At 32.8% G+C, this 13,091-nt stretch overlaps 2 protein-coding genes across 5 annotated transcripts; both read left to right on the forward strand.

Annotated features, from left to right (window-relative positions):
- The first annotated feature begins 740 nt into the window (after nucleotides 1-740).
- LOC140986526 (MADS-box protein SOC1-like) lies at nucleotides 741-7,256 on the forward strand. Of its 4 annotated transcripts, none has more exons than XM_073454812.1 (8): nucleotides 741-912; nucleotides 1,116-1,333; nucleotides 5,643-5,724; nucleotides 5,815-5,876; nucleotides 5,965-6,064; nucleotides 6,500-6,541; nucleotides 6,723-6,764; nucleotides 6,915-7,255. In XM_073454812.1, the coding sequence occupies exons 2-8, from the start codon at nucleotides 1,152-1,154 to the stop codon at nucleotides 7,059-7,061; spliced, it is 657 nt and encodes a 218-aa protein (XP_073310913.1). In that variant the 5' UTR covers nucleotides 741-912; nucleotides 1,116-1,151; the 3' UTR covers nucleotides 7,062-7,255. The 4 variants fall into 4 exon arrangements, with proteins under 4 accessions (XP_073310913.1, XP_073310916.1, XP_073310914.1 ...); XM_073454815.1 differs by having other exon boundaries at nucleotides 5,818-5,876; XM_073454813.1 differs by having other exon boundaries at nucleotides 754-1,028; nucleotides 6,915-7,256.
- A 4,833-nt stretch (nucleotides 7,257-12,089) lies between these two features.
- LOC140985908 (uncharacterized) lies at nucleotides 12,090-12,488 on the forward strand. Its single transcript, XM_073453852.1, has one exon. The coding sequence runs from the start codon at nucleotides 12,090-12,092 to the stop codon at nucleotides 12,486-12,488; it is 399 nt and encodes a 132-aa protein (XP_073309953.1).
- The last annotated feature ends 603 nt before the right edge of the window (nucleotides 12,489-13,091 follow it).

A 13,091-nucleotide genomic window follows, 5' to 3' on the forward strand; every position in this document is an offset into this window, starting at 1 on the left:
ATAATTGATAAAATGCAAGAAATCTTTCATGAGAATAATAATGTATGTTTAGTAATAATAATAATGAGACTTACATTCTAATCATTATGTTATTTTAAATCACAAATTTTACATTAGTTTTCTTAATAAGTCTACTATTTTTTTTATAATGTAAGAACTCGTGACCGTTATTTTTCGGTGTGTACTGGGTAAACTTCTAAACTAACACAATAGTTTGCAAATTATGTTTGTCAAATAAACCATACTGGACAGGTCATGTGTGACAAAATCGTCCGAGAAAATGTTGGTAGGGAGAATCGAACTCTTGATCACTGGCCAAACGTTCAGCTACTCCACCAATTAGAACAACCTTCGACACAACCTACTATATATATAATCCAACAAAGTCTTTTCCAACAAAGTCTTTCTTGAATAATTTCCATTTACATCTAATCTTTTTTTTTTGAGTTGGGTTTAGGGGGTTTACCAAAACTAGCAAAGGATCAAGATATTTTTATTGTAAAATAACAGAAACAATAATATTAATTATCGTTATTTTTATATTTTTCACCCTTTCTTCTGCTTGTCGGGGCTTGAATAGTAAAAAAGAAGCGGAAAAAATAGTATGAATAAGGAAACAAGTCCATATACCGATGGAAAAATGTCCAAGAATATATTTCAAGAAAAAACACCAAAAAAATAAAGGAAAACAGAAAAAATAGTCCTTCCCCCTATCAATCAATCACTTATCTCTGTAAAATATTTCCAAGTTTAGCGTACATTTTTCCATTTACTGTCCTTTTTTATCCTTTCTTTCTTTCTATGCATCTATTTATCTCAGATTGTTTTCTTGCCTTTTCCAGTCCTATTTTGCTCCAAACCTGCAACTAAAAGTGATTTCCTCTGATCTCGTTTTTTTTTTTTACCAAATTTGTAAGTCACCCCTTTCGGATTTCACCCCAAGCAGAAAATTTTCATCCCTTTGATTTCATTCTTTTTCAATATAGCAATCTTGAATCACATACTCAGTCAATTATTTGTTTCATCAAGTAATAAAAAGCCTATTAATATCGAAAAAGAATTATAATTCTGGTTGATTTTTCATTTTTTCTTGATTTGTTCCATGTTACTTACAGGTGGTTCTTGATTTACTAAAGATAAAGGGGAAAAAAATGGTGAGAGGGAAGACTCAGATGAGGCGAATAGAGAACGCGACGAGCAGGCAAGTCACCTTCTCCAAGAGAAGAAATGGCCTTCTCAAAAAAGCATTCGAGCTTTCTGTCCTGTGTGATGCTGAGGTTGCACTTGTCATCTTTTCCCCAAGAGGAAAACTCTATGAATACGCCAGTTCAAGGTATTTAATACACACACACACATACATATATATATTGATATATTGTCTACTCTTCGTACTCACCGATCAATGAAATATCACTCATATCATAGATCTCTGAATTGCACATCCAGTTCCCATTTATATATAAACCCTTTCCAAAACTTTTATCTCAATCTGTCACAAGACAAGTAAATCAAGAAAAACGATATGTTGTAATTTGTCTCTTTTGAGTCCAAGAAAGAAAGATATGCATGTTTAAGTTTAAGGGGGAAAAAGGGTTTGTCGATATACTCTTTTATCTCTATATACGGTGATAAATAAAAGTTTATTTCAAGTAATTTCTTTGGAGAATCAAGATTTGGGTTAGGTGAGAAATAAATGCTCAACAACCATTGTGTAGAGGCTTATAAATCTAAGTATTTTGACTATTAATACTTTGGACTTGGATTTTCTGCATGACCTTGTATTTACTGATCGATGCACTTATTGAGAGTCGACATATATATAGTACTAAAAGAAGAATCCAAGAAAAATGACCACTATAAATTGGTGTCTATAGAATAGATTGCATAGTTTGTATTGAATAGTAATGGGGTGAATGAAAGCCGTCGAGGGTAGATCAATTATGAATGTTTACGGGCGAGCAACGGCGGTGCACGTCCGGCGTAGGCGTGAGCAATGCTGCATTCTCACATAGGTCTAGCAAATCGATTATGATGTGGATTAAACTTGACTAGCTCGCACACATAATAGACATTTTTTTTTGGGTTTAAGTTCAAAATGTGTGAATTTTTTGGATTAATGAAGACTATTATTTGCACTCGAAAAAGTATTAATAATACCATATTTTACTTTCAAACTCTCTTAACGACAAGATTGCCGTTACTAGTTGCTTAGTACAACCCAAAGCTTTGAAACTTGAAAGTCATTTAGTTTGCATTTGAATAAATGGATTTTAAATCAACGGATTTAGATTATATTGTTAACAATGAATCAAATAAATTCATAACTTAGTTATTTATATATTAGTAACACAAAGTAAAATGAATTTCAAATGTCTTCGTTACTGAGTGAGCTTGAAGTCTACTGTAATTATAATATGAAACTTTATATAAACATGTAATGAGTTAATTTGAAATTTATGGTCTTGTTTTTCTAAAACTACAAAAATAGATTTGAATATTGAAATACATCAATCTAAACGCAAATTTATTATTTTATTTATGTTTCATCAAAATATATAAATTATATCTAATTCAAATAACTTATAATATCGATTTAACGTATAATACCCCACAAAAAGAACTTGATAAAATTTACACAACTAAATAATCAAAATAGTTATATCTAAAATCACGTCGACAGAACAAAAAATTTGCATCATTAAATCCTTTTAGAGTCCATTTGTATGGAAAGATTTGGATACAGAAATTTCAAATTCATAATTTAAATTCATCAAGTTTAATTGTTTCGACAAAACGATTTTTATAAGGGATTTTATTGACTTTTATTTTAAGTTATTTATTTTTAGTATATTCAATGGATTTCAAATCCATCTCATTTGAGTCATTTGAAATTTTTTTGTCAGATTCTTTTCTAAATCCAAATCCATCAGGAATATATATATATCTATATATATATATATATATATATATATATATAACACAAATTGTTTCATCCAAACACAACCTTTAAATTGTTTCTGATCTATTTTAGGGTAAAAATATCTAATTTTGCAAGAGTTATGCATGCACTAATATTTGTTCACGCTCTTATAAGCAATATAAAACTCTTCTGAGATGTTCTCACATGTCAATTTTGTGAGACTAATATCTGAACTGACCAACTCATAAAAAAATATTACTTTTATTGCCAAGATATTACTTTTCGATGTATATATATGGGTCGGGCCGAAACAGATATAAAATCGTGATACCGTCTTATAAGATACCTAATTTATGTATATACATCTACTTTTATGAATTACGTCAATCAATAATATAAAGTAAAGATTCAAATTAAATTAACTATCTCATAATCATTTCATTGTATAGTTTTTGTTAATGAAATATGTAGTAAATTGTTCAATCTCGCAATCAATTGATGTGTAAAGGTGTATATCCAATCAATGAACAATCAAGAATTGATTGAATTTTACCCGAAAATACACAAATTTGGAACTGAAATAGTAAAAAAATAATAATTAAACTATCGAATCCAACGATGCATACAACAAATGTATTGAATATCAAATATATTTCAATAAGTTTAGCCGAGAAAGAATACGAGTCAATTAACTATGGTGTGCATCCTAATTCTAGCCGGACGTGGTCGAGCTAACATGGCTCAGCACGTCGCATAGTCTCCCGCGATCAATAAATCAAGTAGTCGGTGTGGTCAAGTATGATATGTTCATATAACAAACAAAGAATTTAAATTAATCTTAACGAAAAATGCGACACCCTATACCTACTGGAATTCTAGAATGGAATAGACGAGTTGTTGTTCATCGTTACATCTTTAGCTTCGATGTGGTCTCAATGTCCCAATTGCTCATCTGAAACACTCCGCACATGTTTTAAACCGAAGGACGAGTTTGTTAATATAGCACATACAAGTATGAAACAACAACATTTACACTGAATTAGCAACCCGACGAAAATATAGATTAAACATAATCTCAATTACATGAAAGTAGGATACTCAAAATTCGGGTGGTTGACCCTTATGAAAATTTGTAAAATCTCCAGAAAAAAGGGGTAGTTAACAATGCCAAACACCTACCACTAGTATTCGGCCGGAGTTTTCCAGTTTGACGACTTGAGTTTGGCCGTTCTGAGCTGTCAAAGTAGTTGTTCGGTGAATCGTGATGTCTTTATTTAAGATGATTCAATCAATTCCTATTCGATTTTCTAATTTTTCATATAATTTGATGGAAAGAACCATATGTTTTATAAAAGAAGATAATTTAGCGAAAACGAGAATTTAATTTCTTGACATGTATTTTTTTTGTCGAACTTAAATTTATATTCGAAACCACATTTGCTGACTGCTCAATAAATCTTCAAAAGCCATGTGGCTCAGTATAGCTAGCTTATATCAATTTTTCAATAGAAAATTTGTCATGCTCTGTACCCCAAATCTTATATGTGTTACCTTTGGCCTGGAAAATTTAATAGTAATTATAAAAAACGAGAAATTGCATGGCTTTAGATTTGATTATATGATTAATTAGTTTACACTATATGCTTTTCAAGAATCATAACAGGTCATTTACCATCAAAATTCTTAACTCATGGTAGGTAACTTGGATAATGTTAGTTGCCTCACATCGGTTGAATAAAATTACTTGTTCAATCATCTCTTTGAGCTAACTTTTATGGTTGAATTAGGTCTAAGTCTCAATCTTAACATGTTATCAGAGCTCGTGCTTCACTATTATGTGTTATTCTGCCCATAGTTGAATCACCCGTTGTCTTGTAAACTTCCCATTCCAGACGTTCATTTTTGGGCACGAGGGGGTGTATTAGTTGTCTCACATCGGTAGGATAAAGTTCATGGAAGTTTTATGTATGGACTTGAACAATCATCCCACTTGAGCTAACTTTTGGAATTGAGTTAGATTCAATTATTAATCCTGATAGATAGAACAACGTTAAAAAATAAATAACATTGAATCGAGAATCCTTCGATTTTCAGGGAAGTTGTCTTTATATAAGCATCACGCGTATTCTATATTTTTTACTAAGTTTAGTGTGACAGAAATACAGATATAGTCAAGAGAGACCCTAGTTAGAGGTGGTCTTCTCTTCCTATAACCTAAGGCTTTTTAATTTTTGGTGTTTTTTTTTTGCAAATACTTAATTTTTGGAATATATGATATGTGTCTGATTTTTGTATTCTGAAGAAGAAATTTTGTTTCGAACAACATGCATGAGATGTGAAAAAATATTGGATATTTGTTTATATTATAAGTTAATAGGAAGTATTTTTTAAAATTATAATGTATAGGATTAGAATATAATATTAATCACGAGGTGCAATGAAAATAAGAATTAAAAATATTATGATACAAGATGTGAAAAATTGATAAAATTAAATTCTTGGAATCGAAATTAAAATAAGGTAATAATATTTGGTTTCATTTTTAGATACATAGAAATTACACGGAAAAGCAAAATAACAAAGCCGATGAGTAAATATTTGATACCTACAGAGAATATTTTGTTTTATTTCTTAATATATGTGTTATTTTAAAATATCATCCCTATTTTTCAAGGTTTGTAAGAACTGAAGAATATCTGGTTTCATGTTATCAAACTTTCAGCATGAAGGAGTCGATAGCGCGATATCGAATGCATACTGAAGATGCTCAAGCTAAGATCCCTATAGACGAACAAAATATACAGGTTTCATTTGATATTGAATTTTTAATTCAAATTTTTTTATACTAATGCATAATAATTTGCTCATAGTAGTAAATAGTTAAAAAATTTCAGCAGTTAAAGCATGAAACAGCAGCTCTGATGACAAAGATCGAGCTGCTTGAAGCTTCGAAACGGTAAAATAGATGCGCTATTAAACAGGATTCTTGTTTCTGTGTGACAAATTTGTTCGAATTTGTGACATATTTATTCGAATTTAATCAGGAAGCTACTTGGTGAAAATTTGGGAACATGCAACATTGAAGAACTGCAACAGCTGGAACGACTGTTGGAGCATAGCGTAAGCAACATCCGAACAAAGAAGGTAAAGATTGCAGTCGGCCTTGCCTGCCCTAGTTCCCTGTCATGCATGGTTTTATTGTGCTTATGATAGTTTGCCTTAAAAACAATGGCAAAAATTGCATTCAGAGACGGAGTCAGGATTATAGAGCGAAAAAGAACTTTGTTACAGAAATTTAAGTTTGACAACTAAGCGAAGTTGAAGAAAATAAAGGGATGGATATGGTTTACATTATCAAACATATATGGATTGATTTAGTCCATCCCGAGCTAACGGATCAAAGATTTCGGCACCCTTTGTTTTGTATAAGTATTATTTGTAAGGCAGTCGGGTGTTGCGCTTCACTTCTTTTTGTGTTACTCGCGGCTCGAGTATTTTCTTGGTAAATTAGTAGTAGAGCATTAGTAACATAAAATATATCGAACTATTCGAAAAATTTCGTATCTATTTTTTTTCCAGATACAAGTGTACAAGCGGCAGATGGATCAACTGAAAGAAAAGGTACATCTATTAAAAACAATACTTACTGTTTCAGGCTATCATAGAGAAGGATAATTTAGGTTGAAATATCAAGAAAAATTTCTCGAATACAAAGTAAACCACACAAAGATATGTACTAATAATTTTTCTGACAAAAATGGATGTCCTTAAATATTTGTTTTTGTGAAATATATATTTCCAGGGAAAAGGCCTAGCTGCTGAAAATGCTGTTCTGACTGAGAAGGTACGTGATTAGTTAGTTTTATTTAGTATTGAATTTCATGAGAAATGAACTAAATTATGAAATAAAGAAGATCCGGGATCTGTTTGCTCGTCGTAAGTTAATATGTTCACGCAGAAGTATTGACTAGACCTTCAAAAATTATCACTGCAGTGTAAATTCGAAGCAGAACGAGGAACAAACGAAGATAGAGCTAATGTACGGTGCGCAGGTATTAGTGAAGTTTATGATCATGTGGAGACTGATTTGTTCATTGGATTGCCTGACGCGAGAATCAGGTGCCTTCTGCTTAAGAGATGATATGTGTATATATATAGTTTACTTCATTCAGCATGAAGTTGTAATTATTTATTTATCAAGTTTATCAGCAGTTGAAGTTGGAAAATAATCAATGAGTTCTGTAGGTTTTGCTTGAACTACTATTGCTGCTTGTTTTTTTTTTATGATTTCATTTGCGTTTCAAGATTATTTTTAAAGATTATCAATGATATGAAATATTGTAACTTGCCTGGCAATAATACTACGTCTATGATTTTATGTCCCATGTGGATTTAAAATTTGATGAACAGTTTGGTTTAACCATTTTTTCAAAAGCAAAAACGAATAAGAAGTAAGGACAACGGTCTTGTAATTTGTATTTTTTAAAATTTTGAAATAAATATATCTAAAAAAGGGCTTCAAATTATCCCAAACTTGGTCTGAATGTAAGATTTTGACAAGTTGGAAGTTTTTTTTATATGTAATCTTTGTTTCTCCAATATAAGACAATTTCAAAATGAAGATAATTTTAACCATTGAAATAGACTCAGTTTCTTGTAAAGAAAATAAGTAGATTTTTTGAAATTTTTACACAAATCAAATTAATAATGGAAGAGGCCACCAATTACAAGAGGTAGGCAAGTCTAGTTTTGGTTACTCAATGAAACCGAGCTTTAACTTTGTTTTATTTAAGTCTAAAAACATTCAAGGACCCAACCTTATGGTCAAAACATGAAATACTATCCATCCTAAAAAAAAAAAAAATTTAACGACTACAAATATTTTAATGCATGTTCAGTGAAAGAGCAGGTATCTTGTTAGACGGTCTAACGAATTTTTATCTGTGAGATCGGTCAACCCTACCGATATTCATAATAAAAAGTAATACTCTTATCATAAAAAGTAATATTTTTTTCATGAATAAATCAAATAAGAGATCCGTCTCACAAAATACGACTCGTGAGATCGTCTCACATAAGTTTTTTTTTCTCAGTGAAAATGTATCATATTTCAAATTCGAGATGTACTTGTAATAAAATTTATCCTCAATTCTCAAACCAGCTCTAGAAGGAAAAAAAATATTTGTCTAAAACATAGTAAGATTGACACTCCAAAACAGTGTTCCGTCAAGAATGATGTAGACTGTAGCTACGCCAGATATGATGAATATCATATATATTTTATTTATTATTTATTATTTATTATTTATTATTATTTTTAATTATATTTTGATTAAATGGACTCTATGTTTTTAATAATTGTGTTCTAAATAATTTTATTATCGGATTACCAAGCTTAGCGATTTATTTTTTTGTTTCTTTTAATAAATTCCCTTTTTTTATTCATTATGTATTAAATGGATTCTATTTTTTTTAATAAATGGGTATTATATAATTTTATTATTAGATTAAAGAAACACAATTCATTGATAAAATTAGTGAATGAATTAGTTATAAATATGAAATTTCTATCATAAATATTTATATAATCAATACGTAATTAATTTATAAATGAATAACTGTCACTACAAGAAAAAAAACTTTTCGCGACAGATCATCAACGACGCACATTAAAAGCACGCTATCAATAATAGTATTTATGGCACACCCATCGATGTGCGCTTTTAATATTATTATAGCCCATACAAACAACAGCGTGCAAAAAATATACGCCGTAAATAGTTATTTCAACGAAGAGCCATATGTATGCTGTTAAAATTTAATATTTACGGCGTGCGCTACATGCTGCTAATAATCTTATAATAATTTTTTTATTTAGTATGACACACCAATCCATGTACGCTTTTAATATTATTATAGCTCATACAAACAACGACGTGCAAAAAATACACGTCATAAATATTAGTTTCAACGGTGAGCTATATGTATGCTGTTAAAACTTAATATTTACGGCGTGCGCCACATGCTGTTAATAATCTTATAATAAATTTTGAGTAGAAAAGCAGCAGTTATCACTCAATTATCACTCCTAAGACTGTTGCAATCCGAGATACATCGGTTTGAGCTTATAGTCTATGCTAGGGGCGAGGCCCCTAATCTTGCCACACTATCAGTACAGTCGACTTTGAGAGATAGAATTCGTGATGGACAGCCTACCGATGAGCAATTGCAAAAATGGAAAGCTAGAGATGAAGCTAAGGGTCAGAAGTTATATTCTGAGGTGGATGGTATAGTTCATTATCGAGATCGTTTATGGATTCCTAGTGATGATTCTTTGAGAGATCTCATTATGAAGGAAGCTCATGACACACCTTATTCCATTCATCTGGGGAGCACGAAAATGTACAAAGATCTGCAGTTGTTATATTGGTGACCAGGAATGAAGAGAGACATTTTGGGATTTGTATCCGAGTGTTTGACTTGTCATCAAGTTAAAACAGAGCATCAGAGGCCAGCGGGGAAGCTTAAGCCACTTCCTATTCCCGAGTGGAAATGGGAAAATATCACGATTGATTTTGTTGTGGGATTGCCAAAGATTATTAAGAGATTCAATACTATATGGGTGATAGTGGATCGTCTTACAAAATCAGCACATTTTCTACCTATCAAGACGACCTTCACCATGATTCAGTATGCAGAGTTATATATTCGAGAGATAGTTCGTCTGCATGGGATTCCCGTATCTATTGTTTCTGACAGAGATCCGAGATTTACGTCATCATTCTGGAAGAGACTGCATGCAGCGATGGGGACGAAGTTATTATTCAGTACAACATTCCATCCTCAAACCGATGGTCAGTCCAAAAGAGTTATCAAATTTTAGAAGATCTACTGCAAGCTTGTGTTATTGATTTTAAAGGCAGTTGGGAACCAAAATTACCTCTAGTGGAGTTCACCTACAACAATAGCTATCAATCATCAATCGGGATGGCTCTTTTGAGGCACTTTATGGAAGGAAATGTAGATCTTGTTGAAAAATTATTATTCCCAAGAATTTTGGTGTATGACAAAAACTAACCAGCTCGAAATCAGCTGCGGTTCGTTTATAAGATATGCATCAGTTCGACCGCTTCAAAGCTCAAAGGAGTTTCAACCGCTTACTTCAAGACCGATAGTAGATTCAACTTGAAACTTAATGTATCTCAGAACCGGATCATTAAAGAGAACTATTTATTCCTCAAAGACATTCTCTGACCGACCTAATACATTCAAAGTATTACACCGCCTTGAAGTCAACGCATACTTACATCAGTTCCAAGATTGATCTACATTCAATTATTTTTTCCAGAAAGAGGAAGACCAAGCATAGACTTAAAGCTCTGTTGCCCAAAACAGTTTCCTTAAAAGGAACTCCTCAAGAAAAGCGACTCAGAATGATGTTGTGCAAAAGGAACATTAAATGCGTTTATCAAAGATCATTTAAAGCTCAACATATCGACAGCAACACGTCTGTACAGATAATCAGGTTAACGTTGTTATGTCCTTTCTGATCGTTAAGGAAATCATGTATATTAACGGAAGAGTATGCTGGTAGAAAGGCTCTCGATTCTCAGCTGCAATATTACAACTCGCTTGCATATTCAAAAAGATCTCAGAGCGCTCTTAAAAGTTCATATACTCCATCGCTCAATTAGCACGCACAGAAAGAGAAATTTATTTGATCATCTAAGGATCATTTACGTGCTACCAAATCAAAACTATTTATTCATATCATTAGCCCTTTGATTATTTGATTCAACTTTGATATCTGGTGAACTAAGTGTTCTTAAATATCCAGAAGTGTAAAGTGATCACTAAGAGTTCCAAACAGGCAGTGTGATAAGTCCTGATTGGAGCGGGCTGTTGCAAGAAGTTTGTAAAGCCAAAGTCTTTTAGTGGAATGCTTCATAAGGAGGAAGAAGGGGTGACGTAGGAGTATTCATTCTTCGAACATCCATAACAAACCTGTGTCACTTTACTTTCCGCAATCGTTTATCTGTCTAGTCTCTATTCATTGTTTTAGCCTGATATTGTGTTTTAAGTTGCATTGAAGATTGTGAACCATTTTTCGCACTTAATAGTGGTTCACATTCTCAACCGTTTGAGAAGACGTTTTCAACCGCCTAAAAACGGTTGAAATCACACTCGTACACGAGAAAATTTGAAAGAGTTCATTCCCCCCCCTCTAAACTCTTTCCCGATCCTTACAGATCTCCTATTCATTGGAACGAGGTTGGTGAAAGAAGAGAAATTGGTCCAGATGTGATTGAAGAGACTGCCGAGCTCGTAGTCAAAATTCGTGAGAAAATGAAGACTGCACAAAGTCGACAAAAGAGTTATATTGACAAGAGACGAAGAGACTTAGAGTTTGCGGTGGGAGATCATGCGTTTGTGAAAATAGCACCTATGAAAGGTGTTATGCGATTTGGCAAGAAAGGTAAGCTTAGTTCAAGATTCATTGGTCCGTTCGAGATTTTGGAGAGGGTTGGGACACTAGCTTATAGAGTGGCACTGCCACCGATGCTTTCTGAAGTTCACAATGTGTTCCATATTTCGATGCTGCGGAAGTACATATAACCCTACAATTTACTCCAAATATGACTTATGAAGAAAGACCTGTCCAAATCTTGGCGAGACAAGAAAGAAGACTCCAAAATAAAGTCATTCCAATGGTCAAGGTCAAGTGGCTGAATCACTCGGAAGAGGAAGCTACTTGGAAAACCGAGAGGGACTTGAAGAGTCGCTATCCGTAGCTATTCGGTAAGTTCTAATTTCGAGGATGAATTTTTATTTAAGGGAAGAGGAATTGTAAGGTCCAAAATTAAGACGACGTAATTCAACTGCATGCAAATCTAAGGAATATGAAAAAATGGTTAATTAATTTATTTTAATTGCTTAACTGATTAAGTGACATGTTTACATGACGTTTTAGCAGTTTTCTACTTACATGCACTAAAATGTATTTTTAAGGGTTATTCGAGTTGCGATCGAGGAACGGAGACCGAGAGCTGAAAAATGTAAAATATTTTTATTAAAAAATTATTTTTAATTATTTAAAATATGATTGATAACATTGCGAAATTTGGATAACGTTGTGAAAGATATCCTCTATAAGACTCTGGACAAGAATATGTTCACTAAAATCAAGACCTGCACTACTGCGAAGGAAATATGGGAAAAACTTACTCAACTATGCAAAGGCAATGATCAGACTAAGGAAAACAAGTTGACAGTGGCTATCCAGAAGTTTGACAATGCAAAGATGAAGCCAGGAGAAACTATTGTAGAATTGGACGAACGGTTCAGCAGTATCATCATCGAACTCACCTCACTCGGAAAAAAATATTCCAACAGAGAAATTGCGTTGAAGGTTATGCGAGCTCTTCCCAGAGAATGGGATGTAAAGACTATAGCAATGCGAGAATCAAAAGATCTGAACAAACTGGAACTTCATGATCTCTTCGCCGACCTTAAAGCATATGAGTTCGAGCTAGCAATACGAACTGAAGAGGATCTATCCACATCGTAACAAACAAAGGCACTGCCAGCTACTATAGTGATTCTTCCGGTCGAAGAGTCCTCAAGCAAGAAATCGGCTGAGCAATTAAGTAATGAAGCCATGTCTTTATTCGTTAAAAAATTCAGTAAATTCATGCGTAAGAATCAATCTCAAATGAATAAACTTCACTTCAACAAGGACCATACTGATGATGGTCGAGCTTGCTTTAACTGTGAAAAGTGAGGACACTTTATTGCTGAATGCAACAGGCCATGAAAAGATGAAAAGAAATCAGGTGACAGAAGACGAGTTAAAGACAACAAAAGAATCATCAAAAAGAAAAGTCAACAAGTCCTTGTTGCAGAAGAAGACAAAGGCAAATGGGCTGAATCAGAATCTGAAAAATCTATTTCCAAAGAATCTTCAAGTGAAAGCGAAGACGAGAAAGTAGAGTGTCTCATGGCCAAAGAAGATCAAGAATCTACTGATGAAATGGTATTTGACTTTAACTCTGATGAATTCACTCTAGTAGATCTTGTCACCGCACTTCACGACATGGTAGATGAGTTTAAGAGGCTATCACAGCAGTTCAATGAAGCCAAAACAGAAAAACAAAACTTGGAAAACAATTTA

This window comes from Primulina huaijiensis, chromosome 10, assembly GCF_012295235.1.
Source record: "Primulina huaijiensis isolate GDHJ02 chromosome 10, ASM1229523v2, whole genome shotgun sequence".
In the NCBI taxonomy this organism is placed as follows: domain Eukaryota; kingdom Viridiplantae; phylum Streptophyta; class Magnoliopsida; order Lamiales; family Gesneriaceae; genus Primulina; species Primulina huaijiensis.